Below are 27,207 nucleotides of genomic sequence, written 5' to 3'. Positions count from 1 at the left end.
AGGCCTCATACGTAGATAATACACCTCTATGCAGGATCTGAGTGATAGAAATAATATTCCCTCCAATAATCATTTCCACTAGATATCAGGGTTTCCTACCATCCATGAGTGTCCATGGCTGGGAGTCACAGAGCCCTGTTCAAGCCACGCCTGAATGGAGCTCTGGCAGTCATTGTAAGAGTCCCAGGCGGACAGGACCCGGCTCATCCTGATCCTGGCTGAGGAAATCTCCTCCAGAACCGCAGCAGTGTTCTCCTCAAGCTGCTTCACCTGCTGACTGACACGGTGGTAATCTGCAGCTGAGGAGCAAACGCTACAGTGAGAAATGCCAAGTTCCAAAGCTCAGAACTTAAAGTTAATTTCACCAATCTGACTGGAACTGACTCAGTAAAGGGCCTGAAGACGCCATGCGTGGGAACTGGCGGTATAGGTATATAAACTTACCAAGGGCAGATTTACTGGAATATTTCTCTGCAATGTGTTTCAGCTTCTGAAGGGCAGCTTCCAGCACAGATGGCAGTTCCTGTTTGTTTATTTCCTGATAAGAAAGATTTGACATCGATTTTAGGATAGATTCTACAGTGGACCTCCACAGCCAAGCATGAGGCGATGGATGGATGGATGGATGGATGGATGGATGGATGGATGGATGGATGGATGGATGGATGGATGGATGGATGGATGGATGGATGGATGGATGGATGGATGGATGGATGGATGATGGATGGATGCATCCTCAGTCCTTACATGCCATTCTTGTAGCAGAACTCTGACAGCCTCTGGAGAAATGTAGGGTTTCCTCCACATGCAGAGTTTGGATCTGATCTGTCCCAGCAGATCCAGAACTGTGTGTCGGTTCTCTCTGTACTCCAGCTTGATTCCATGGTACTTAGCAGACACTCGCACACTGGTGAATCTGGTACAGTTGTGGAAAGATCAAACATCATAAAACAATCGGGATAAAGCAGATCATTGTTCCCTGTCAGTGCAGTATTAACATGGCAGCTCAAACCAAAGCTCTGGTAGATAGAGAGGTGGGGGCTCAGTACAGGACATGCATAGATGTGGTGGCTAATGCTTGTTTGTGACGTCGCTGCGAGCAAATTACGTAATTTTGGGAACATCAAAACTATTTAACACTAATTTACTGAAAATCTGTTGATTTATAACTGAAGAGGACTAAAAATTGGAACTGAATCTAAATGGAAATGTGTTACATGGTAATTGGAGGAAAGTTCAGAAACTTTATGTCACAAAGCTTTTAACAGGGAGGAATGCCGGAAGAGTTTCTGTGGTGCTGAATGTTAAAGTACCTTCTCTTCAGCTCATCCATCTTTTCTGATGGAACCATTGTGTTTCCAAACTCGTTGAGGTTTGGGAAGGACTGGAAGACTTTCAGCTGCTGCGGCATCTCCTCCAAACAGATCTGCAACACCAGAAGAACACACCATGATCGACTTCTACCCCAAGAAGTGATCGACTTATCGACAATTTGTTTTTTTTTGTTTTTTTGACCTTCTTTCACACGTTTTATCATGGATTTCAAGAGAAAGATGCTTATTTATTTATATTTTTTACATCTGAATCTATTGTTTTTTTAAAGATTAGATAAACCCTAAATCAACTTCTTTGCAGATCAGCTGTAGAAACAGGAACCTAGAAATGTTATCCTAATGCTACTGCACAGGTTTTGACAGTTTCCAGGAAATTGTCTAATTCTGCAACATTTGGCCTTGAAGTTTCTTAGTGCTGCCCTCTATGGGTGGAAGCAAAGCAACAGCAACTGAGTTTATTGCTCCTACTGCTAAGAGCACCACAGGCCGGCGTTTCAGCAAAAGGCCCGGGGCTGTAATGTCTGAGCGGACGTCATTCGAGCTTCCTGTCTAGAGCTACCATCCTCTGAGACGCGCCGCCATGGGGGTCAGGAGGAGCATTCTACAGGTGAGTATTTAAGCGAGCTTAGACCATCACTGTAAACACTTAGGTGAAGAAGTTACATCAGATTTCTTGTCCATATTCATCCTCCTGACCACATTAACCCACCATTGGCCATGTATCCTTTTCCAGGGATTGTTTGGGTTAGGATTAAGCTTTATAATAGGTTACAGTTTAAACAACCATAGCTCCTGGATTATTCCTCCCATTCATTCATTTTCTCTTTATTTGCTGGTTTACATGAAGACAAAAAGGCAAAACCAGAAGAATAGGGAGGAAAGTATTGTTTCTACAGCTGAATGCTGCAGAGGCCATTTTGAACCTTTCAAAATGGCGGAACCTGTCCCAGATGGTCCATCCCTCCAAGTCTGCATCAAAGAATGGATCCTTTACCTTGAGCAGCTCTTGTTTCTCTCTGGCTTCATCAGCGGCACGGCCGTGATCTGGGGGCTCCCCCTGTTCTTCCGCCAAAGCTCCTTCTGCTTTAACCAACCACTGAGCTATGGTGTCCAGGGGGGCCGGGAGACTCCGGTCTAACTCAGCTTTGTATTCTTGCAGCTGGGTGTAAACACAGAACATAAAGCCCATTACACTTTTAGCCCATTACTCTTGTAGTCTCCCGCCTTATTCGGGACCAAGTTGCTCTTTAACGCTAAACTGCAGATATTGTTAGAAGAGAGTCAGACTTAAGAGATTTCTGTGTACAACTGATGTAATAGATTAGGAATTAAGCATTTGTTAGAAGTTTTCTTCTTAGTGTTTTTTCTGTTTTTTAAAGAAAGTTTGGAATCTAGTGAATTCATGAGAAGCAAGCAGAACCTTTTGATTGAGGGATTCCCAGGCTTCCCTCAGAGCCTGCTGCTGCTCGCTCAGCTTTGGGGCTCGTTTCATGGAGGTCAGTAAGGGCATGATGGGCCGGCGCTGCTCATTGAAAGACACCAGGAAGGTCTGGAAAACCTGAAGAAAGCCAGTCTGCATCAGTCACTGTGATCGTATTTTAACCCATGTCAACTACTTCAGAGTAGGAGGTCACTGCATGTCCACAGACTAAACATGGTCAGCTGATTTATCAGATAAACAAACACACAACAGCTCATTAAAAAAAAACTAACCTAATACTAAAACTAAGCCTCCTATCCTGTGCTGCCCCTAAAGAAAATCCAAGTCCCCTCATTAATAAAAAAAACCAAAATGCACTGTTCCTAATCAGGATCAGGATGGACGGATATCCAATGTTTACCCAATTTCTTTCCCTTTAAACTCTAATTTTCTTTAATCCCAAACATAAGCCTGTTTTAATTAATAACTGTGACTTGACTGAGGTAAAATGTGAACACTTTAAGGGGCGTGAATACTTTTTACTGCGGCCTTCAGACTCACGTGGTATCGCTCAGAGTAGCTTTCTCCTTCTGTGGAGTCCCATCCTTCCAACAGCTCATCATAGGCCTGAAGAAGCCAGCAGGTCACTTCCTGCGCCTTTCGATCCGGCGTCGCCTGGAGCCATTAAACAGAAAACAGAAACAGATCAACAAACAATAAAAAAGGGCAAAGCATGATGACACGTTTATAGCAGTACAAGTTAGATGTAGTGAGTGATGAGAACCATTCTGGCTGATTTAGAGCTCTAACTTCTGCAGAGTAACGCACCTAACTTGCACTAACAGGGCAACTAGTTGAATGGATCCTGGTCATTAATATTAACAGAGAACTCTACAGGGCAATGAGGTTCTGTTTACAGACAAAGAATTCACTGAACAGCCCAACTACTGTCCAGCCTCTAAGGTTATTCTTTCAGGTTACTGTTTCCCAGATTCTAGAAACAAAGCTGTGGATCAACAACTGAATAATCAGATTCGGTTGGAAACATCCATAAAGAAAACTTTACCAGGAGATATTAATCTGAAAAACAGAAAAGAAGGGATCTAAGAACTGAGCCTTGGGGAACATCTTTTCTAGGTTTGGAGGACTGCGGCTGGACTTTTTATTGCAAAACAAACTATATTTATAGAGAAGAATTAAAAAGACCTGCAGACTCTGAGGCATCGAGTCAAAGAGACATTTACCAAAGAACCTCATGAAGCAGCAACACTAAACATGAGCATAAAATAGGATTACAGAGACATGTGTTTAATATCTATAAATAATAAAACCAACCTTTAATCCGAACGGTTAGCATCTCTAAAGGTTACTTCACAGGAAACACAAATCTGACCAGTTTTCTGGCTATATTAGCTGGACATTTCAACCCTTTTCACAGCTGTTCTGGATTAACAGTAATTAATTCAGTGAACCTAGTGTTGGGATCAAATGTCAATAACATAACCGGAACGACTCCCCCCCTGAAGGCACACCCATCCAACGGAGTTTAAAAAGCAAGAACTTCCTGTTCAAATTCCTTTTAATGGTAGCCCCATAGCTGCTAATTGCTAGACTAGCTAAACTTTCTGAGAGGTCTGTGCCGGCTGGACCGAGCCAGGCTAACTTTCCTACGATTCAGAAGGAGCTGAACGTACTGTCTTTGTTTTTCTTCCTGCTTTTCAAACCTAGCTGTGTCAGGAATCCAGTTTGTGTGGTCTATTGTTTTGTGTTTGTCTCTCCCTTTATCACCAGGTGGCGCCCTGTCCTCGTTGGCCCTCCTGCACACCTGCGGCTTGTTGGTTAATCACTGGGGAGTATTTGAGCTGTTGACTGCCACTACCTCGTGGCCAGAAGTTTTGACAGTTATGGGTACTCTAGCCAAGCTGAGTTTAGCTGAGTCTAATCTGGGTTTTGTTTCTCTGAGATTAACATTGTTTTTGTCTTTGCCTTTGGCAGGATATCTTCCTGCATACTGGATGTTTGGCCTTCTCCCCCTGGAAGGATAATCTGTGTTCACACTGAGCAGGGGAGAAACCTCCACATGTGCTGTTCAAGTTCTGTCCGCTCTCCAACGAGTCCCCTCTTCACTAGGTCAACCCACACTGACTGGATTCAAAGCGAGAGAAGACCCCCCCAACTTCCGGTTCACCAGCCCTCTGAGTACCAGATCCAACCCCTCAACCCTTACCACAATAAACCTGTTAAAAATGTGCCATGCTGTCTGAGTGGTTCTCTTGCATTTTGGGTCAGATCACTTAAAAGCATCATGACAAGTTGAACGCAGTGTTTCCTGAAACCGTGTGTAGTATCAGGCTATTGGCAGATAGGAACCTCTGTGCTATATTGTGTTTGTTGGAGTGAGAAAAAATTAGTACCTGCTAAGATGGAGATGTCTCCCACGTTCTTCTGTGTGTTATCGAGATGTTTTTAAAGATACATATTGGAGAGCCAGTGATGGGAGTAACGGTGTTACTAACGCTGCTGAGTTTTCTAAAAGACGTCCCCTCCACTGCTCTCCTTTACCGAGTCACAACCATATCCAATCCCTAACAGGTTTACTGGTAGAGGCTCAGATTCTTTAACCACTCTGACTGCCCTACATGCTGCATTCACATCAGTCATAGTTTAGCTGTGGCTGAAAGTGTCTTGGAAGTGCATGGAGATAGATGGAAATCACTAACTGCACGTGCCTCATGTGTCCGTGTTTGATTTCAACAGACCCTAAGCTCCATAATAAACACAGTAAATGCTGGTTGTTCACACTAAGAAGAAAAGGACATTTTAAATCCTATGGCAAACAATTTTCCTGTGGTCATCAGATTTATCCATATACTTTTTGCACAGAACTCTTCTTAGATGTTAATCTTTTACTGTCATTACATCCACCTGGACGCCCGCGGGTGGTTTGATATATTTCGTTAACAACGGTAAAATATTTACCAATAGAAACATGTTAGACATCGTTAGAAAGCTTAGATTCGCCACAATTCGTCCACCAGGTTCATTTTATGGACACAGCGAGCACCAAAGCACAATTAACACAGATATAGCAGCATGGTAATACAAAGCAGCCACAACTACATCCCTTTCAAGGCATCCAGAAGCCGTATTATAAATCAAATCTTTAATTGTTTATACTCCATTGGTCCATAAGGATCCACAGATAAAAGTAATCAAGCATAATAAAAATATTCTATGATGAGAATATCGCCACATAAAGTCAGTTTTTTACCATCAGAAAAGCTCAATCCTTATAGCTAATGCAACCGTCTTGCTGATTACCATAGGTGACATAGATATATCATGTCAATGTTGGGTATGTTTGTTTTCCTCACCTTCCAGCCTACAAAACAAAATTACCGCCCATCATCGCCACATTTGGAGAGGTTTGGAGACACTGATCACTCTAAAAGTTAAAGTCCCATATTTCTAGAACTGTTATACCTAAAAGTCAGAAATTTTCTGCAGTTGTTGACATAATGCAGAATTAATGTAAAACAATGACACATGCCTTTTCTCAAGCATGTTTCTTCTACTGCTATTCAAAATAGACTTATTATTTTTCAGAAGGAATAAAACCAACTTTGAGTCATGTTTCAACTGATGCAGTTTAGGCTGTGTTTTAGTCACACAGTTTAGATTTAAATTTTCTAGAACTAGAAGGCTAGCTTCCAAATTATGCATCTCACATGTTATTTGGACAATTCCTTAGTTATTTTGTTTTTCCATGTGGGTCTGCAAAAAGGCGAGGAATACTTAACAGGTGGAGGTCTAGTGTATTTTCATATGCCTGTACTCTATTTCCAGCTAAACAGACATGCAGGACATTGGTTTGTTTTGGTTTATTTGTGGATAATAATCAGTTTATATTAAGGTCTCCTTAGTTCTTTCCACTGAAGGTGCCAGAGACAATCTCGTGAGTGTTATGGTTTCTATTTAAGGGGGGGGGGGGTAAATCAGGTTTCATGGTGCGTGTTTTTTACAGTATGTCAGTGTATGATGTGTGCCCTCCTAATGAAACAGCATGATAGCTTCATGACAACTATAAAGGTTTTTGAGAAATCTTTTGTTGTTTCAGGGCTTTAAAAAAATACTTTTGATAGAGGAAGACGTTCTTTGAGAATCTTCCAAACCTAAGTAATGAAATATCTCACTTATTAATAAGAAACGAAATAATGAAAGGGAAAAGGTCCAAGTTTAAATTAGAAATGGTTAACTTGCAGAGGGTAAAGGATTGCCTGAAAGAGTGCAAAGATAAACCACCGGGTGTTGATGAACTGGATGTCAGACTTCTCAAATTGGTTGCTGATGAAATCGCTCCTGTAATTACTCACATTATTAACTTAAGTTTTATGTCTTCAGTGTGTCCACAAGCCTGGAAAACAGCCAAAATAATCCCATTACAGAAAAATAAGAAACTGCCCTTTTCCAGCTCAAATAGTCGTCCGATAAGTCTACTACCTGTGTTAGAAAAAATAACAGAGACCATAGTATATGAACAAATTAATAATTATCTGTCGATTAATAACATAATTTGTCACTCTCAACATGCTTATAGAAAGGCTCATTCTACAGCAACAGCACTAATTAGTATGTCTGATGACTGGCTTAGGAGTTTTGAAATAAAAGATATGGTGGGAGTTGTGTTTCTAGATTTTTCAGCTGCTTTTGATTTAATTGACCACCATCTACTATTAGAAAAACTTTCCTGCTATGGTTTTGAACAATCTGCACTTACTTGGTTTTACAGTTATTTAACTAACCGGTCGCAAACGGTATATTTTAATGGTGCATTTTCTGAAAAACAAACTGTAACATGTGGTGTGCCTCAAGGGAGCTGCCTGGGTCCTTTATTATTTTCAATATTTACTAATGACTTACCATACATACTCAAAAAAACTAAAATAATTATGTATGCAGATGATTCCACTATATATACATCAGCAAGAACAAATAATGAATTAGAAATTATTATGAATAACGAACTAGTGGGAGTGGATAAATGGGTGAAAGCAAATAAGCTGGTATTGAATACAGCAAAAACTAACAGCATGATTGTGAGGTCAAATTACAACGTAAACAGTAATCATATATTGAATATTAATATCAATAACGTCTCGATAAGGAATGTGCATGAGTCCAAGCTTCTGGGAGTGACGGTGGATAACACGTTATTATGGAGAAAACATATTAATAACATGATTGCAAAGATGGGTAGAGGAATCACAGTCATAAGAAGACATGCAACCTTTATGTCCCCACATATTCTTAAAATGATAATCCAATCATTGATTTTTTCTCAAATGGATTACTGCCCAGTCGTTTGGTCAAATGCCCCTGGGGAGATGCTAAATAAACTACAACGTGTACAAAATAGAGCTGCCCGAATAATATTGAAGTGTGATTTAAGGACAAATATCATAACAATGCATAAAAAGTTAAACTGGTTGTTGGTTAAAGACAGACTTTCATACTCATTGACTGTTATGATTAGAAACATATCTGTATTAAAAACATCTTATATGTTATTTACAAACCTTGCTTTTAGTTCAGAGAATCACGAATACAGGACTAGGCATGCGACTGAAGGAAACTTTAGTTTGCCTAAAGTAAAGTCAAATGCCTTAAAAAGAACTGTTATGTATAGAGGTATGAAAGCATGGAATTTACTGCCAAATTACATTAAACTGATAACTGATTTAAGGAAATTTAAAAAATCATTGAAAGAACATTTATTAAATATAGAGGTAAAACACGATTAGGACTGTCTTCTTCACTTGCTGTGCTTTGTAGTTTGTTTTGATTAGTTTGGATTGTTTCTGTTTATGTATATGGGTATGTATATGTATGTGTATATGTGTGTATGTATATATGTATATGTATAGATTATGGGAGATGTTGTTTTAATGTCCACATAATTTTATTTAATTTGTAATTTTTTTTATTTCATGTTTTGTTGTTGGACCCCAGGAAGAATAGCTGTAGCTTGCTACAGCTAATGGGGATCCTAAATAAACTAAACTAAACTAAACTTCCAAGCAGCTGATCTAAAATATAAACTAAATCATCTAAAAAGGTTCACTCCAAAAAGTGAAGGTAGTTCCCAGCCAATCAGATCGCTTCTGCTAAATCTCCTGATTGGTTTCAGTCAGACATGTTCAGCTGCATGATTGAGAAACAGAAGAAAGGATGAACGGTGTAGAGGACAGAGGAGGCGGGGCCAGTTTGGCGTACCTGCCGAAGAGGTGAAGCAGAAATAGCAGGAGTGTAGTGAACAGGCAGGCTGACAGGTGAAGGGCTTTTAGGAGGAGTCAAGATCTGTGTCTAAGGAGGAAGGAGAAGAAGAAAAGAGGTGAAAGGAGGACATTTTAAAGAACATCTCAAAGGGAGACCCGGGTTTAGTCCAGCGGGATGCAGATAAGAGAAGCAGATAGACACTGACCTGCATCTCCTCCTCTTGGGCCGGCACGTCTCTGGAGTACTGCAGGAACTGAGCCACGTAGGTCATGATGGACTTCTCATCTGGATCTCTGACATCTACATCTGGATCAAGATCACAGAGCTCCATAATCAGCCTCACTGCTCCACCAACCCCACGATCAACACCATAATTGCTCCAGAGGCATGAGGAGGTAATGCTGTTAGGAACAAATCTGTGGAGGGGAGGGCTAATTCCTTTAAAAAATCCCCAGTGTGTCTGTGGTCATAAATCAGCAGGCGGATCAGAGAAAACAAATGAGGAATTCATGTAAGCAGAGAGTCAGCAGACGTCTTACGCGTCATCCAACTCTCCCTCAGGACGTCCCGGTTAGAAACGCTGTGGAACAGCCACTGGTTTAGCAGCACTGAGATCATTAAAAATATCACCTAAACCAGTTTCACAGCCTGGCAGCTCAAACATGTAAAACCCTCCAACGATTTGGTGACGAGGCTAATAGCTGTCTGTAGAAAACAACTAATAGATCAGATGTTAGGCCCTGCATATCCATGCAGGAGTTAGGTCTATTCATGTACCACTGTACAGAGGGTGGTGATTAGGGTGATGGTAAGGAGGCCGTCCAACCTCAAAGACTCCACTACAGAAATATCAAAATGCTTTCATGATTAGAACAGTTTGATTTTACTACATAACAATTATAATAACACACTGATATGTACCATGGAGGTCATACCAGTTTGGACCAGTCATTATGAAGACAAAATGCAGGAATAAAAGTGAATTATTTTGCAGCTTTTACCGTTCTTATAAACAAAACATTATTGTCTTCAAGTCATCATCATGACTCTGAGAGCTGGCCTAATTGCTAATTTCATTCACCTGCCTAACGGCCTGGTTTCCAATTATCATTCATGTAACGCTCCTGCTCCTGCTTCCTTATACACAGCTCAGTCCCAGCTATCGGGGCCAGATTATTGAGTTTGTGATTACTGAGGTTGGGGATTATTGCTGAGGTTGGAAAATTACTGCTGATTCCATAGTTCATGTTCTCGTTCTGGGGACAGTGATGAGAAAGACTTTTTTAACATTTCATAATGGTCCTGATTTCCTGATCCTGATCTGCCACGGAGTGTGCCCTGTTCCTGTTTTTGGCTCAGTGGAGAGAAGGTTTTTAGGGTAACGTAGGGTTCCTGATATCCTGCCTTGTTCTGCCTCTGAGCCACTGAGCCTGCCTGTTCCCATTTGAATGGTCTGCCTGAACTGTTTGCTCCCACCTGGAACCCCGGACCAATTTCCAGTGGTGGGCTGTCTAAAGCCACTGCAGATCTACAGCTGCTTCGTTTTTCTGTAATTTAATAAACGCCTTTGAATTATCCCACTGTCTATTGGGTCCTTCTATCCCGCCTCTAACACTTTAAGGATCTTTGAACTTAAAACTTAACAACTTAAAATTAAAACAACACACTTGTCTTTTCTACACGTAGGCAGGACCATGTGTTGATTCCAATTCCTTTTCAGTGTTTTTTGACCCTGTCTTTATCCTAACCCTGAAAATAACCCTAACCATAACTAGTGCATAGCTTACCATACACTTAAGGTTGGTGATCTTTACATCTAAACCTAATTTCATAGCTTTAGTTTAGTCCTCCTTTGAGGACCATCTAAATCATAACATTGTGGGATTAAAACCTTAACCTAAGGTCAGCAGAGTTAGATCAGCTTAATTAACCTCGGATGAAACAGATTTCCGGTGCCTACTTCTGTCATGGTTCAGTTTTGGCCTGGCTATCACCTCCTGTTATTTTCCAGCACCTCCTCCTCTCATACAGCTCACCTCACTCACTCAACAATTAGTCACACCTGTTCAGCACCAGTTAGTCAATACCCACTCCACCTGCCAGCTTTTCTACAAAAACCTCCCTCAGTTAGCTCTTCCCCGCTTGTTCGTATTCAGTCACTATTAACCCAGCACCTTGTTAGTCAGGTTCTGTGCTTCTGTTGCTGCGCTGCTGGATTTTTTGCCATCTGCCTAGTGAACTCTCTCATCTGCACCTGGGGATTTACAGCAGCTCAGCGTCTTCTAGAATACTCTCTGTGGTCCTCTGGATTTATGCAGACTCTGCTTCACCAAGAACTCTCTCTGTTGTTCTGTGGATTACTGCAGCCTATGTCTCTCCAAGAACTCTTGCTGTTTCCCTGTGGATTACTGCAGCTGATGCTCACTCTGTGCTAATCTCGAACCACTGCAGCCATGCATTCTATGGACTCTCTACCTACTGCTTTCCTGGTTGCTTCCGCAGCACCACGTCCAAGGAAAACTCCCTCTAGCTGCTCCTTCGGTTCAACAACAGCCCTGCATCTCCAAGTACTCTCTCCGGTTCTCCAGGTTCCATCTACACCTCCAGTTCTAGTCCGGTACAGCCTCTGGTTACCTTCATCCACAACTCATTATTTTCAATAAACCTTCAAGACTAGCTCCATGTGTGTGGTGTGCATTCTGGGTTCATCAAAGAAAAATCCTGACAACTTCTAGCTTTCATAGTCCCTGCCCCTTGCTTTAGCTGCTGGAGGAATAAAAAGGTCCATCAGTGGGGTGGGACTGGACACATGCTTGGTACCAGAACACCAAGCATTGGCTAGATGTCTCTCCACTTCAGCAAAGACACACCTGGACCGTTTCTCATTATGCGTTCTTGAGCGTTCTCATGTACTTGTGTACTTGTGATACGTCATCAGCCTCAGCCCGGGCACCGTTCCAATTGCCAAGAACGCCAGACCGAGAACGCACCAAATCCCCAGATGTTGTTCTCGCCCCGCCCTCTTTATCGAGTATGCATCAGGCAGCAGCAGCTTTCAATGAAGCGTTCCATTGAAAGTAAAATGTTCTCTTAATAAAAATACTTTTTAAGATAAGTTGAGGAGAGAATATTATTATTATTATTATTATTATTATTATAAAGCGTCACTATATGGTCCATTTAGCGATTTAATGCTCTAGAAGAGCCTAGCGTGTGGTGACGTCAAGAGTACGCTTCTGTTCTAATTGACCCATATCTATGCTGCATGCTTGCGTTCTCGCCAAGACCGGACTTGACAAGAACGCGAGTCAGTACTCACGTTCTCATGAATGGAGAAACGGCCCTGGTCTAAGGATAACACTAGAAGCTGTTTTAGCTTCAGAACGACAACATGTTGTGTCAGAGTAAGCAATACCCACATGGACATAAAAAACTGAAGATCAGAGTGGCTTAAGCTGCGATAGGATCACTTCAGTGGCACAGCTGATCCATATTCCTCTCAGATAAGAAAAATCGCTCTGATCATTAGTTCATGAGGATGTCATGGTTTCTACTGACAGTTAATGCATTTCAACAATTTCATGAGAAAGTCTAACTGTAGGTACTTACCATCGGGGTCCAAGAGTCTAGGAATCTTTAGCTCCATCTCTGCCATGTGGAAGGCCTCCTCCAGGTTCTGCTTGTTGGTCCTGGTTCTGGCTTTGGACAGATTGACCAGGTTGGGTCTGAGAGCATTCAGGATGGCGAGAAACAAGACGCCGCTCCTCCAGCTTGCCTTGAAGTCCTTTATGCTCAGTGAGCAGCCAGCTCTAAAGAAAAAAAGAAAAAATTTTAAGGTCGGTGGAGTTCTTCGTCCACTCTAAACCTGGACCGGTTTACTTTAAAACAAAAAACATTCAAACAAGGATTCATAGCAGAACTAAGGAGAAGGTCAGAATTATTACAGTAACAGCCAGCGGTCCCGTTTCAAACTAGTTCAGCTGCTTCAGATTTTTGGTCAACATGGCGAGGAAGATCACCCTCCACACATTCACTGATAAACAACCATCGTCTTACCTGTGGCACTGCTCCCGCACCCAGAGCAGCAGAGCTTTCTTTGCAGAAACCCTAAAGCGACTGTGTAGAGGAGAGCCTTTAGCAGGAACAGGGCTGCTGCTGGCCGAGCGGCTGGAGAGCGTGGAGCGAGTGTCCAAACTGGCCAAAGACTCCATGGACGACTGGCGGGAATCAAAGGAGAGGCAGCTGGCCAGCTCCTCGATCTGGGAAAACAAAAACAGTTCAGAAAACCCAGAGAACATTCAAAGGCTTGCCCACCAGCTCCTACTTTGCTGTAACACACAGGAAAAAAGGTGTAATAGAGTGAAGAAGTAAACCTACATGATACTGAAGGATGATGGTCCATATGAGGCCCAGAATGATGGAGGGTTTACCTTCAATGATGTCAGGAATGTTTATGTTGACCAGTTTGACCTGAAGACACAGGCAGAGCATCTTTATTTTGTATGTCTGTAAAACTACTCTACACAGATTCAGCTTTTTCTGTGGAAATTGACAGCATCATGAAGAAATGTTGGACCTTTTTTCACTCTGGTGTTAAAAACATCCATCAAGACCAAAGTCATGGACATAGTTTAAGTTGCAGTAAACTGGTATCAATGCAGATTCCAGGTAATCTAGCACTGAAGTTCAACAGATAAAACTTTTACTTCTTTAAAAATACAATAAACCCAAAGGGTAATGAGATATTGCCGTAACTTATTGGCTTTTTGTTCAACCACTCGTAGATGTTGATAGTTCTAAGCAGGGATTATCTTCGGTAGAGGTCTGTCTTTGATTGGATCTGGAGAAGCCTGATGAAGTGGATGCTCAATGTTGTGCTTCATCTTCTTCCTTCTCTGTGAAATCATCTCTAGAGGAGATCCTAGAACAGACCCAGCCTTTATCAGCTGCTTGAGCTTCTTTCAGTCATTAGCTCTTATGATGATGGAGGAAGAGATCAGACTCTCCACAGCAGCGTGATAGAAGATCTGCTGCATCTGAACGACCTAAGCTTCCTCTAGAAGTCCAGTCTGCTCTGTCCCTTCTTGGAGACCTCTTCCCAGTTTGTTGTCCAGGTGAACACCAAGGGATTTCTACGCCTCCACCACCTCCACTTCTTCTCCCAGGATGTTAACAGGATTCAACTTATTCCTGTTTCTTCTGAAATCTCCAATCATCTCCTTGTTTTGTAGACCTTCAGGATCAGATGATTGTTTCCACACCATGCCATGCCACCATGTCCCAATGACTGCAGAGTCATCCCTGTATTTCTGCAGATGACAGGACTCTGTCTGGTCCTGGAAGTCAGAGGTGAACAGAGGAAAAAGGAATGGAGAGAGTACCGTCCCCTGTGGTGCTCCTGTCCTGCTGGATCAGACAGCTGAGCCTTCAGTCTAACAACCTGTGGTCTGTTTGTCAGGTAGTCGTTGATCCAGGGGATTGTTGATGCCTCCACCTGAGTCTGCTGGAGTTTCTATCAAAGTCAGTCAGGCTAAATGTGGAGAAATCAAAGACCATGATCCTCGCAGTGCTGTCTGCCATGTCTAAATGACAGTGGGTTTGTTGAAGCAGGTTGATGATGATATCATCAACTCCATCTCCATGGCGATAAGCAAACAGCAGGGGGTCCTGATAACTGCTGGTTTGCTTGCTGAGGTGAACCAACAGAAGTCTCTCTAGGACCTTCAGGATGTGGTTGTCAGGGCAGCAGGTCTGTAGACACTGAGGACTGCTGGCTGAGTCTTCTTTGGTCCTGGAACAAGGCAGGAGGTCTTCCACATCAATGGAACTGTCTCCAGGGTCAGACTAAGGAGGGAGATAATGGTGGAGGATGTAGGGGTCCTGATCCTTATGGTTAGCCTCTGTTATCCACTGAGAGAGGAGGGACTTAAACGCAGAGCTGAAATCAGCAAACTGCTCTCTGATGTTTGAGGTTGGGGGTTTCAATGTGAAGGCAGTAGAGCATCGCTGGTCATGGTAGGGATCTAGCAGCTTCATTGGTCATTGGCTGGTCAGCCGCATCAAACAGCAATAAATCAGAGATTAAACACTAAATCTGGACCATTGACGTGCAGGGAACCATGTTCTAATATTTCATCCTGTGTTTAAAAGAAGGCCGTACATGACGACAGGTTGATTTCAGCCATTAGACCTTCTGGCAACAATCTAATGGGTCTATGAAGCTTCTATAAGGTGGAGCCATTGTTCCCAAAAACGGGAATCTCTGGTCACTGCCGGATTAATCTGGAGATTCACCATGATGACACAGATTAGCACCTAGATCAGCATTTCTACTCTACATCTGAGTTAAATGACTTGGGAATCGTTACTTTTTCTGTTTTCAGCAAAATGTGCATTTTACATGTCCTCTCAGTGACACCAGTAAAGTTTGTATTCTTGAAACTTAAATGAGTTTAATACGTTACCGATTTTTTCTTCAGAAAGGAAAGTGCTTTCTCAATGTTGCTCCTGCTCTGAAACATCCCTCGTCCTTTGTCCCGATTCTGAAAAACAAACCCACCGAGTCAACAGGTGGCTTAGAGCGAAGTCTGGCTTTGAGGCGGTGGAGCTGCGGTGGTACTCACGATGCGCTGACCGCTCATCACCTCCAGTAGATCCAGCAGCTTAGAGCCATCACGGAAATCATGGAACAGGTCTCTAATCTTAGATGGCGGCCTCCGCTGTCACAACGCAAACAAACATGTTTTAGACATTACATTAAGTGAAGTTGCTGCTGTTTTATTGCTCAAACTGATCCCATCTGGAAACCTAATGGGTTCTTGAAGCGAGGAAGAGCAGATCAGGAATCAATCAGATCATTATCCTCTGGTAAAAAAAAAAGTGGTGGTTATCAGAGAGACCACATTAAACTAAATTAAATAATCTGACAGTCAGGGGACTGGAAATCCATACAACATGATTCTCCAACAGGATTCAGAACTAACGGAAAAAAAGGGACGACCTGTACAAACATCAGCATGGCTGTAAACAGGTGCTGAGAAAATAATGCAAATAAAAAGATTAACTTCACTCGAAGGGAGCAGTGGTGGTTCTAATCCTTTGTGCTTTTAGGACGCAGGCTTCTTACTGAAGGAGCCTCCAGTTTTCAGAGATGCCGTGTTTATTTCAGTTCTACTGATGTGTTGCAGCCTTTGGGAACCTCAGACTCAGGTAAGGATCTACTTCCTCAGATAGACTGATGGCCTCAGCTGGCTATACCAATCACTAGCTTAGCTTAAATGGTCAGTCTTTATTTCCTGTCTGGTTCAGCAGCATCAAGAGTAAATAATAGGTAGTTAATCTGGACAGTCAGAAATGGGACCTAAATCAGGAGCTGCACATCCAGTCAGGAATGATAAATAAAGAATAACCCTGTAGAATGAAACTGGATTAATCAGCAGTTCTTGGAAGAAGCCTCCAGTGAATGAAGCGGATGATTTCTTCCTTATGACGTCTGACAGCATCAAGTTATCAAACCAGAAACAGCCTTGGTTTTATATCTGCAATCAGATGTGCTTTGGAACATTCAGACGGTGATTACGATGGTCGTTCTGCAGCCTTTGCAGCCTCTGTTTTAAGGAGACATTATGCAACATTTCCTGCTTGGAAATGAAAACAACCTGATGCACGTCTTTCTAAGCTCAACAGAAGATACTGAAAACGTCACTTCGAGGCCAGTCGGGCCTTCTGGGGCCCCCAGGAGAGGCGCGCAGGTGGTTGAAGCTGGAAATGAAGCACAGCTTATGTTCGCGATCAGGAGGAGCTTCCTACTCCTTCGGACAGTCATTAGATCATCTGCCTGGTCTGCAGGGAGGTGCTGGGAGCTATTTGGTTCCATCAGTAATCAGAACCTGGGTTCTGGACTCAGAACCAAATCATGTGGGAATGGGTTTGCAGAGGTGGATTAAAGCATGAAATGAAACCAGCAGCACAACCATGTTAGAGCGAAGGAGGGAGGTCCCTTCTGTCGCTGTCAGTCTGCCTCCTGTGAACTTTGACCCTGACTGCTATATTTATCCCCCACACGTTACCATGACCGCCACTCCACTGCCCTTCACTGCTTCACTCATGGCTGCTAAAAATAGACAGAGCGGAGAGGCGACAGCTGATAATCAGAAATCATAACAAGGACGTCCCCGGTTTTAAACCGACAACTTTCACCTTCCCTTCTTAATAAAAATACAAGAACAGTTAAAATCTAAACAAAAGAACAAAAGTGATCAGAAAGTTGAAGAACTGAGATCATTTTCAAGGTGACCTTCAAACCCTCAGCTGTGAGCCCAATGTAAGCTCTATTTGCACTCTATGTGAGCTGTATCTGAGCTCTATGTGTGCTCTATTTGTGCTCTATGTGAGCTCTATGTGAGTTCTATGTGAGCTCTATGGGAGCTCTATGTGAGCTCTATGTGAGTTATATGTGAGCTCTATGGGAGCTCTATATGAGCTCTAGGGTAAGCTCTGAGTGAGCTCTATCTGAGCTCTATGTGAGCTCTAAGTGAGCTCTATGTGAGCTCAATGTGAGCTCTATTTTTGCTCTATGTGAGCTCTATTTTTGCTCTGTGTGAGCTGTATTTGTGCTCTATGTCAGCTCTATGTGAGCTCTACGTGAATTCTATGTGAGTTCTAAGTGAATTCTATGTAAGCTCAATGTGAGCTCTATGTGAGTTGTATCTGAGCTCTATGTGAGCTGTATCTGAGCTCTATGTGAGCTCAATGTGAGCTCTATTTGAGCTCTATTTTTGCTCTTTGTGAGCTGTATTTGTGCTCTATGTGAGCTTTACGTGAATTCTATGTGAGCTCTAAGTGAACTCTATGTTAGCTCAATGTGGGCTCTATGTGAGTTGTATCTGAGCTCTATGTAAGGCTCTTTGTGACTTCTATCTGAGCTCTATATGAGCTCTATGTGAGCTCTACGTGAGTTCTATGTGAGCTCTATCTGAGCTCTATGTAAGGCTCTGTGTGACTTCTATGTGAGCTCTATTTGAGCTCTTTGTGAGTTCTATATGAGCTCTATGTGGACCCTATGTGTGTTCTATGTGAGCTCTGTTTGTGCTGAATGTGAGCTCTATGTGGGTTCTATGTGAGCTCAATGTGAGCTTTACAAGAGTTCTATGTGAGCTCTATCTGAGCTCTTTGTGAGTTTTATGTGAGCTCTATGTGAGCTCTTTGTGAGTTTTATGTGGGCTCTATGTTAGCTCTAAGTGAGCTCTATGTAAGCTCAATGTGAGCTCTATGTGAGCTCAAAGTGTGCTCCGTGGGAGCTCTATGTGAGCTGTATCTGAGCTCTATGTGAGCTCTATATTTACTCTATGTGAGCTCTTTGTGAGCTCTACGGGAGCTCTATCACACTGATAACACTGAATCTCAGTATCTATCAAGGTCAAAAGTAAACGTTTAAATTGAAAGGAGCAAATATTTTCTGTGACATGTTGAAACACGTCATTGGTTAATTTCAGGCTGAGTGAGATCTACTTTAGATCATCTCTCTGGGTGCTCTTGCGTAAAATCTACCCATTGATGTTTCTTTGATGCTTGGTGGTTCTGGTAACCAGATGCAGCCGTTTACTGGTTTATAAGTGGAACCAATGTTCAGGCTGCAGCCTCACCTTTGCCAGCTGAGCATTGATCCAGTTGGTGAAGGTTCTCTTCTGGATCTGCTCCTGTTCCACTGTTAAAAAAAGAAAAGAAAAACAGCTATAACTTTCTCTCCTGGTCACAGATACTCTGCAGAGTTCAAATGACCACTGCCCCTGATAAGGATTCATTATATTTTCATATATAATCATTAGGAAAGAATTTCCAGCCTGTGAAAACTTGTCTTGTCAAATGTAAATTGGAGTAAAAAGCAAACATAAAGCTTAGTGTCATCATTCCATGACAGAAAATGTTGTGATGTCATCACAACAAATGAAGACTGTTGAATTGACAGAAATATTTTAGTTCATGTCTACAGCAACATGATGTAAAGGTGAAATACTATAGTTAGATAGTTAGTTACATATTATTTTATTTTAAAACTGGTTTAGCTATAAGAAATAAGTGTGTTTATTTTATAGGACTAGCATGAAATTCATTTTTAACGGAAAAGAAAAAAATTGACTGAATATCATAAAAACGTTTGATTATAACAAAGGTTCAAGTTTATGCTGAACTTAAATTGTTTCATGTGTTCTAAACCCAAATAATTTTTATTACACTTAATGCACTAAACATTCATCAATTCAGAGTTTAAAGAGTTTAAAATTTAACAGCGTGCAGTTTCTCTTTCTCTGTCTGCTACCTAAGATGTTAAGATCAAAATAATTACAAACAGCAGATTTTGTTATGTTCAATGGAAACCATATATAAATACATTATTTTACTTTTTCCAATTAATAACCTGGTGTAAAAAGTATCTGCTTTGATGTTCATCTGATAAAAGCATTCATGAAAACAAAGCAGCGGCATATTAAAAAGTGGTGATTTACCCAGAATACACTTGGAGAAAATGTCAGCGATCCACTTAAAAAAGTGCGTGTGGTAAAGTTAAATGTGAACATAAAACCAGAACAGCATTTTATTTCCTATTTTGCACCTAATATATGACTACAGTCATATGTCATACAGTAAATTCACTAAATCTGTGTTTCATACAGGAAGATAAATAGTGGTGAACAGCCTCAGCCTTCGAGTGTTATCTGTGAAAACAAGCTAGGTCACTTTTTTTTATGGTTAAACCAAAGATTCAACCCTGCTTCTCAGGAGACCTCAATGTGTTTTTAATTTAAAGGGAAACAATCAGCTCTTCCACAGAAGAAAAGCAGGAAGCTGATAGATGAGGTCTACTAGAGCGACACCAGCTGGAGGAACAGCAGCTGTAATATCTTTATCAGCTCCGTCTGCCAGACGCTCCGCCGATATTTGGTGGGAACATTTCCTGCTTTTTGAATCTGAAGCAGATAAATCCATCTTTGGTCATTTCCTGATTAAATTAGATTTACCAAACTCAGTAAATTAGTATCTCTTTAATAAGATTAAATTAACCTTTTGTATTTCAAGAAGCCCGCCATGATGTGATGTTAAATGGAAGCAGAAAATGAAAGGCTCAGAAACATCCGTGTGTGTTAATCAGGAACCCAAAGTGCTTTGGCTGCATTCATCCATTCATCCACCGAGCTACGCTGTAGCCACAGCTGCTGCGGGGCACGCTGAAGAAGCCAGGCTGCCAAACACAGGAACCGCCTGTCCTCTGACCACCATCACCAGACAGAGGGGAGAAGTGTCTTCTTCAAGGAGACAATTACAGAGAGGGACCGAGACTGTCCAAGATGGACAGAGACCAACAGATTCACAGAGGTGGACAGAGACAGAGAGGGATGGCGAGAGACGGAGAGAGAGTTGGACAGTGGTGGACTGAGACAGAGACGAACAGAGACAGAAGGAGGTGATCAGAGTAGGTTTGACCCAGTGACCCTGTGGCTACAGAACAAACTCCTCCGTCCTTCACCCCTGGACCCCTGGACTCTCTCCATCATTGCTGTTCTGAACCGTTTAAGCAGCAGAGGAGTCCTGGTGGAGTAGCAGCATCAGAGGAACATTATGCAACCTGGTCTCCATCTCAGCTTTCTGCATGAGTGCCACATATAACAGGCAGACCCAACAATCTCAGAGCAGGACTGATTTGATGTTCTTGGTTCTAGTTATGGATCCAGATTCTATCTGCTGCTTTCTGAAGCTTATCTCTCAATAGGTGACAGTTCTACTCACCCATGATGGAACCGCTCAGCTGAACCTCTTCTGCTGTAAACAGTCAGCAAAGCCTAAAGAAGCTGAAAGCAAACATTGCACCATGTGGGAACATGTTTAACCGTCTGTCAGTAAACACAGCGGCTCCATGTCTGCAGAGCAGCAGCGAACGGAAAGTTGACCTGAAACGTCTTCCTGTTCAACCAGCTAGAAGTCTGGTTCCATTTCTAGCCTGCAGCAGGTGAGCGTACCTGGGCTCCACCTCCTCTGATGCTGACTCACACCTCAGGCTTGTTCAAACATGACCCCAAACCAAGCTAACATCTGGCTGCATCATGGGTGAGTCAGAGATACGAGGCAAACATTCAGAGACTCAGCCCAGTATAACCCCCACTACTGATCTGAATGGGAAGCTGGGAGGCCTGTTAGGTGCATGCTGGAAATTTCACATTGATGACAGGATGTTTTGTGTAGATAAGCCATGTGGAAGCGGACTGCAGGTGGAGGAGAGATGCTGGCATGTCTCTGTGCTTCTGGGTTTGGAGGTTCTGCTCTTAGAACAGCTCATTGTCCTGGTCTTCACCTCTGCAGCAGCTCCACATCACAGATAAAGTCCTCTAAAAATAATAACCTTTAAGTAGGTATTAAACATTTCCCATTAAGCCATATAAAAATGTTCTAACCTATTAGCATTAAAATCAACATATTGTTATTAAACTGTGCAGCTGGAATAGACTGAGTTTGAAACATCTGGTCTATCAGCAAACATCCCAGTAAATGAGGTTAAACTCTGTCGTCCTGAAGGAGACAAACATCTAGGGGTTTGGATCAGGACACATTCTCCAGGAAAGCCCAGTATTACTGTGAACACCAAACCCAGCATGGACTGGAGGAGGAGGAGACTGACCCTGCAGCAGAATCTGGACATTGTCGATGTCCAAGGGGACGAACCCCCTCTCTGACTGACCATCGCTGAGGTAGAGGTCTGACGACATCCTGTCTGGTCAACAGGCTCCTGAAAGCATGCTGCAGCCCTGCAAGGCACAGAGAGAGAGGTAGCATGCAGTTAGCATCAAAGAAGAGAGAAACGGAAAAAACAGGAATCCTGACATCGCAACCCGTTCTGCAGCTTTTCCAACAATGATACAAGTCTTTCACTGCATTTCTTTAACAAACTCTGTTTTGAACCAGAAAGCTATGAGGCTCTTCCAGGACGCGGCCCTCGAACCATTTCATAGAAAAGCATCTCCTCTGCAGCTCCAGAAGCCTTCCTCCCTCTGATCCAAACTGATCAGCCTGTTTCCCTCAGACCCTGCAGACGATTAGAAACCCAAAGTACCTACAGAACATCTGCAGCTCTGCTTTACTTTAGGGCTTGGATACAATTAAATTCTATTCAGTTTATTACTATAGCGCCAATTCACAACACGTCATCTCTCACTTTACAATTCACTAGATCATCCAGTGAGATTGATTCAAAGTTTTCTATCTAAGGAAAACCAGCTGATTGCATCGATTTATTGGCTATTCAGCAATCCCTCACACTAAGCATGCTTGTAGCGACAGTGGAGAGGAAAAACTCCCTTTGAACAGAGAGAAACCTCCAGCAGAACCAGACTCAGTGTGAGCGGCCATCTGCTGAGGCCGACTGGGGTTCAAGGAGACAGAAGCACACATAGAAAAAGAAGCATAGATACAAAAGGCAACTGTCAAGCAGCTCCACAGGCGGCCAGGAAACACACAGCCAGGCAGACGAGCTCCGAGCCAGCTCCCATGTCAGAGGATGAAGAGAGCACATCCAGTTTGTCACAGTCAGAGAAACAGGACTACACTGAAAAACAGGCCAAGCTACAACATCTATAAAAATATCCATGAGCCCCACGCTGTCTGTCATAGAACTAGAACATCAAGAACGCTCAATGTTTAATATATTTCTGATCCTTCAATCAATGATCATTGCTTTGGCCAAAAAGGAAGCTTCATGCTGCCGCTGCATGTAGAGGCAGAACCTTAATCTGACTACAGCAAAGAGATTGTATCACAGACAGGAAGACACTGAGGTCCACGCCTTTTATTTATGTCAAATAGACAACATTAATATCTGCAAAGCATGAAATCACAGTAGTTCATGCAGATGTGGGGATTAGGTCCGTAAAGGGAACATCTGCCTGGAACCTAGTTAGGATTCTGAAGGTTCTGCCTGCTGCTTTGGATGCCCCATAGCCAGAAAGACTACTCCAACACCTTCAGGTCAGAATAGAAAAGTAGTGGTGCCAGGATCCAGTGGGAGACCCCACACATTGGAGGCGGAGGTAGAATGCAGAACCGTCCATAACCTGAGCTTAGATCCGAGAGGAAAGCTCTTTAACACTTGTGGAGTAAAATATGTTGAGATATGAGATAGATGAGATAGCCTCACAGGCTCCAAACGAAGGTTATGAGGGATAAGAATGAGGACTGCTGTTTAGAGAAGATCCATAGATCAATATATTAACCTAACAGCAAATAGCCTTGATGAACTCAAGTTGTTTTTCCTCCAAATGTTCAAGTGTGAGAAGGTGGGTGGGTTGGTTCCACTGAGGGGAGTGTGTGTGTTGGGATTTTTACTGAGGTCTATCTCTCCGTCAGAGGACGTTAAATAAATTGGAACCTTTCTTCTTGCAAGAAATACCTCTGCCTCATCTTCCTAACTCCACACACTAAATTCAGATCCTCCATCATGATGTAGCTGAAGCTCTAAGGGGGCATCAGAGAGTGACTAAATGAATCTGGTCCAGATCCCATTACAGGACGCACTGATTCATTCAGTAACAGAGGTTTCAGTCTATCATAGATAATATTAGTAAAATAAAAGCTGGTGTTGATTAGTAATCCTGTTAACCAGTCTAATGACTCCTACAGGTCTCAGTGGTTTTTATCTACCTCAGATCCAAACACCAAACCGTTTTAGAGGACTCACAGGACCACAATAGCTCAACATGTCAGCCATCCCAGGACTGCCAGCCACAGACTGGTCCCTGTCAGACACATTCAGGGAGTTTAGAAACACACTGCACTGGAAAACCAACGGGGGGGAGGGGATTCCTGCTTCTGTAAACATCCAGAGTAAACATCCAGAGTGTATCCTCTGGTTTACAACCAGGTTCAACCTGAGATCTGGTAACACTGGGCTGAAATGGTTCATTGCAGTGATAAAAATTATTCAATATATCATCTCTCAAGTCCTTAAACTGGGCTCTCTGACATGGCAGCCGGCTCGGAGCTCGTCTGCCCGGCTGTGTGTTTCCTGGATGGGGCCGCCTCTGGAGCTGGTTGACAGTTGCCTTTTGTATCTATGCTTCTTTTTCTATATTTGCTTCTGTCTCATTGCTTCTGTCTCATTGAACCCCGATCGGCCTCAGCAGATAATAAAAGGCAGTTTTTCCTCTCCATTGTCGCTACAAGCTTGCTTAGTGTGAGGGATTGCTGAAGAGTCAATGAGTCGATGCAATCAGCTGGTTTTCCTTAGATAGAAAACTTTGAATCAATCTGAATGGATGATCTGGTGAACTGGAAAATGCCTTGAGATGACATGTGTTTGGAGTTGAAGTCTTTTTTCCTGCCTGTTTCTCAGTCAGCTGGTAAACAACCCTCCCTGAAACCATTAACCTTTAACATGGAGGTGTTCCAATCAGTGCAGAGCCTCACCCTGCATTGGTGAGGAAACGCCCTATCAGCTGCTCTTTGATCAAACCTGCAGGCCGTGCGGCTCAACCTGTCTCTCTGTGCTTTCACTGACACACCTGAGAGAAAAAGACAATAGAACCACTTGACAAGGTCAACAGGTCAAGGTTAACGTGTTTATAAAGCACTTTTCAGAGTGCTTTCCAGGCAAACCAAGCTTTAGATGATGGTTTTACTGCTGTTAGTCTGTGTGGCTGACCAAAGGCGACCAAAGGAGCGTCTAATTTAAGAGTTGAAAAAATATAATTCACAGCTGATTCTGCTTACGAGATATAATCACACCCTGTTCATTAGCTTAACAAGCAGGAAAACTGGATATGCAGGCCTGAAGTCACGGTATGTGGCTGAGTGGAAGGCTGACTTTAAAAGGGAGAGCGGCTTCAGACACTGCGGCACTAACAGCTAAACATCAAAAGAGCATGAGAGGGTTAATGTGCAGCACTTCATCAACAGTCATCTATGAGAGGGTTAATGTGCAGCACATTATTAACAATCATCTATGAGAGGGTTAATGTGCAGCACTTCATCAACAGTCATCTATGAGAGGGTTAATGTGCAGCACTTCATCAACAGTCCTCTATGACAGGGTTAATGTGCAGCACTTCATCAGCAGCCATCTATGACAGGGTTAATGTGCAGCACTTCATCAACAGTCATCTATGAGAGGGTTAATGTGCAGCACTTCATCAACAGTCATCTATGAGAGGGTTAATGTGCAGCACTTCATCAACAGTCCTCTATGACAGGGTTAATGTGCAGCACTTCATCAGCAGCCATCTATGACAGGGTTAATGTGCAGCACTTCATCAGCAACCATCTATGACAGGATTAATGTGCAGCACTTCATCAACAGTCCTCTATGACAGGGTTAATGTGCAGCACTTCATCAACAGTCATCTATGAGAGGGTTAATGTGCAGCACTTCATTAACAGTCATCTATGAGAGGGTTAATGTGCAGCACTTCATCAGCAGCCATCTATGACAGGATTAATGTGCAGCACTTCATCAACAGTCCTCTATGACAGGGTTAATGTGCAGCACTTCATCAACAGTCATCTATGAGAGGGTTAATGTGCAGCACTTCATTAACAGTCATCTATGAGAGGGTTAATGTGCAGCACTTCATCAGCAGTCATCTATGACAGGGTTAATGTGCAGCACTTCATCAACAGTCATCTATGAGAGGGTTAATGTGCAGCACTTCATTAACAGTCATCTATGAGAGGGTTAATGTGCAGCACTTCATCAACAGTCATCTATGACAGGGTTAATGTGCAGCACTTCATCAACAGTCATCTATGACAGGGTTAATGTGCAGCACTTCATCAACAGTCATCTATGAGAGGGTTAATGTGCAGCACTTCATTAACAGTCATCTATGAGAGGGTTAATGTGCAGCACTTCATCAGCAGTCATCTATGACAGGGTTACTGTGCAGCACTTCATTAACAGTCATCTATGAGAGGGTTAATGTGCAGCACTTCATCAGCAGTTATCTATGAGAGGGTTAATGTGCAGCACTTCATCAGCAGCCATCTATGACAGGGTTAATGTGCAGCACTTCATCAGCAGTTATCTATGAGAGGGTTAATGTGCAGCACTTCATCAGCAGTCATCTATGAGAGGGTTAATAAGCAGCAATTCATCAACAGTCATCTATGAGAGGGTTAATGTGCAGCACTTCATTAACAGTCATCTATGAGAGGGTTAATGTGCAGCACTTCATCAGCAGTTATCTATGAGAGGGTTAATGTGCAGCACTTCATCAGCAGCCATCTATGACAGGGTTAATGTGCAGCACTTCATCAGCAGTTATCTATGAGAGGGTTAATGTGCAGCACTTCATCAGCAGTCATCTATGAGAGGGTTAATGTGCAGCACTTCATTAACAGTCATCTATGAGAGGGTTAATGTGCAGCACTTCATCAGCAGTCATCTATGACAGGGTTAATGTGCAGCACTTCATCAGCAGTCATCTATGACAGGATTAATATGCAGCACTTCATCAGCAGTCCTCTATGACAGGGTTAATGTGCAGCACTTCATCAACAGTCATCTATGAGAGGGTTAATGTGCAGCACTTCATTAACAGTCATCTATGAGAGGGTTAATGTGCAGCACTTCATCAACAGTCATCTATGACAGGGTTAATGTGCAGCACTTCATCAACAGTCATCTATGACAGGGTTAATGTGCAGCACTTCATCAACAGTCATCTATGAGAGGGTTAATGTGCAGCACTTCATTAACAGTCATCTATGAAAGGGTTAATGTGCAGCACTTCATCAGCAGTCATCTATGACAGGATTAATGTGCAGCACTTCATCAGCAGTCATCTATGACAGGGTTACTGTGCAGCACTTCATTAACAGTCATCTATGAGAGGGTTAATGTGCAGCACTTCATCAGCAGTTATCTATGAGAGGGTTAATGTGCAGCACTTCATCAGCAGCCATCTATGACAGGGTTAATGTGCAGCACTTCATCAACAGTCATCTATGAGAGGGTTAATAAGCAGCAATTCATCAACAGTCATCTATGAGAGGGTTAATGTGCAGCACTTCATCAACAGTCATCTATAAGAGGGTTAATGTGCAGCAATTCATCAACAGTCATCTATGAGAGGGTTAATAAGCAGCAATTCATTAATAGTCATCTATGAGAGGGTTAATGTGCAGCACTTCATCTAC

General features: G+C 42.6%; 1 protein-coding gene across 1 annotated transcript in view; it reads right to left on the bottom strand.

The window, feature by feature from the left end:
- The window catches only part of LOC119792143, a 149,364-nt gene that overhangs the window by 118,801 nt on the left and 3,356 nt on the right, over positions 1-27,207 (bottom strand). Inside the window, exons 2-17 of the mRNA XM_038298627.1 lie at positions 21,701-21,827; positions 18,675-18,736; positions 15,654-15,749; positions 15,495-15,572; positions 13,408-13,500; positions 13,087-13,289; positions 12,640-12,839; positions 9,236-9,336; positions 9,028-9,117; positions 3,316-3,429; positions 2,755-2,892; positions 2,329-2,493; positions 1,314-1,426; positions 748-916; positions 445-538; positions 100-299 (exon numbers count right to left, since the gene is read on the bottom strand). Of these exons, the coding sequence (XP_038154555.1) occupies positions 100-299; positions 445-538; positions 748-916; positions 1,314-1,426; positions 2,329-2,493; positions 2,755-2,892; positions 3,316-3,429; positions 9,028-9,117; positions 9,236-9,336; positions 12,640-12,839; positions 13,087-13,289; positions 13,408-13,500; positions 15,495-15,572; positions 15,654-15,749; positions 18,675-18,736; positions 21,701-21,788 (2,004 nt within the window). The 5' untranslated portion in view covers positions 21,789-21,827. The remainder of the gene's footprint in view (positions 1-99; positions 300-444; positions 539-747; positions 917-1,313; positions 1,427-2,328; positions 2,494-2,754; positions 2,893-3,315; positions 3,430-9,027; positions 9,118-9,235; positions 9,337-12,639; positions 12,840-13,086; positions 13,290-13,407; positions 13,501-15,494; positions 15,573-15,653; positions 15,750-18,674; positions 18,737-21,700; positions 21,828-27,207) is intronic.

This window comes from Cyprinodon tularosa, unplaced genomic scaffold, assembly GCF_016077235.1.
Source record: "Cyprinodon tularosa strain WSP-4 unplaced genomic scaffold, ASM1607723v1 ctg410, whole genome shotgun sequence".
Lineage (NCBI taxonomy): Eukaryota > Metazoa > Chordata > Actinopteri > Cyprinodontiformes > Cyprinodontidae > Cyprinodon > Cyprinodon tularosa.
The sequence above is the reverse complement of the archived record's forward strand: the minus strand, read 5'-3'. Positions and strand labels throughout refer to the sequence as shown.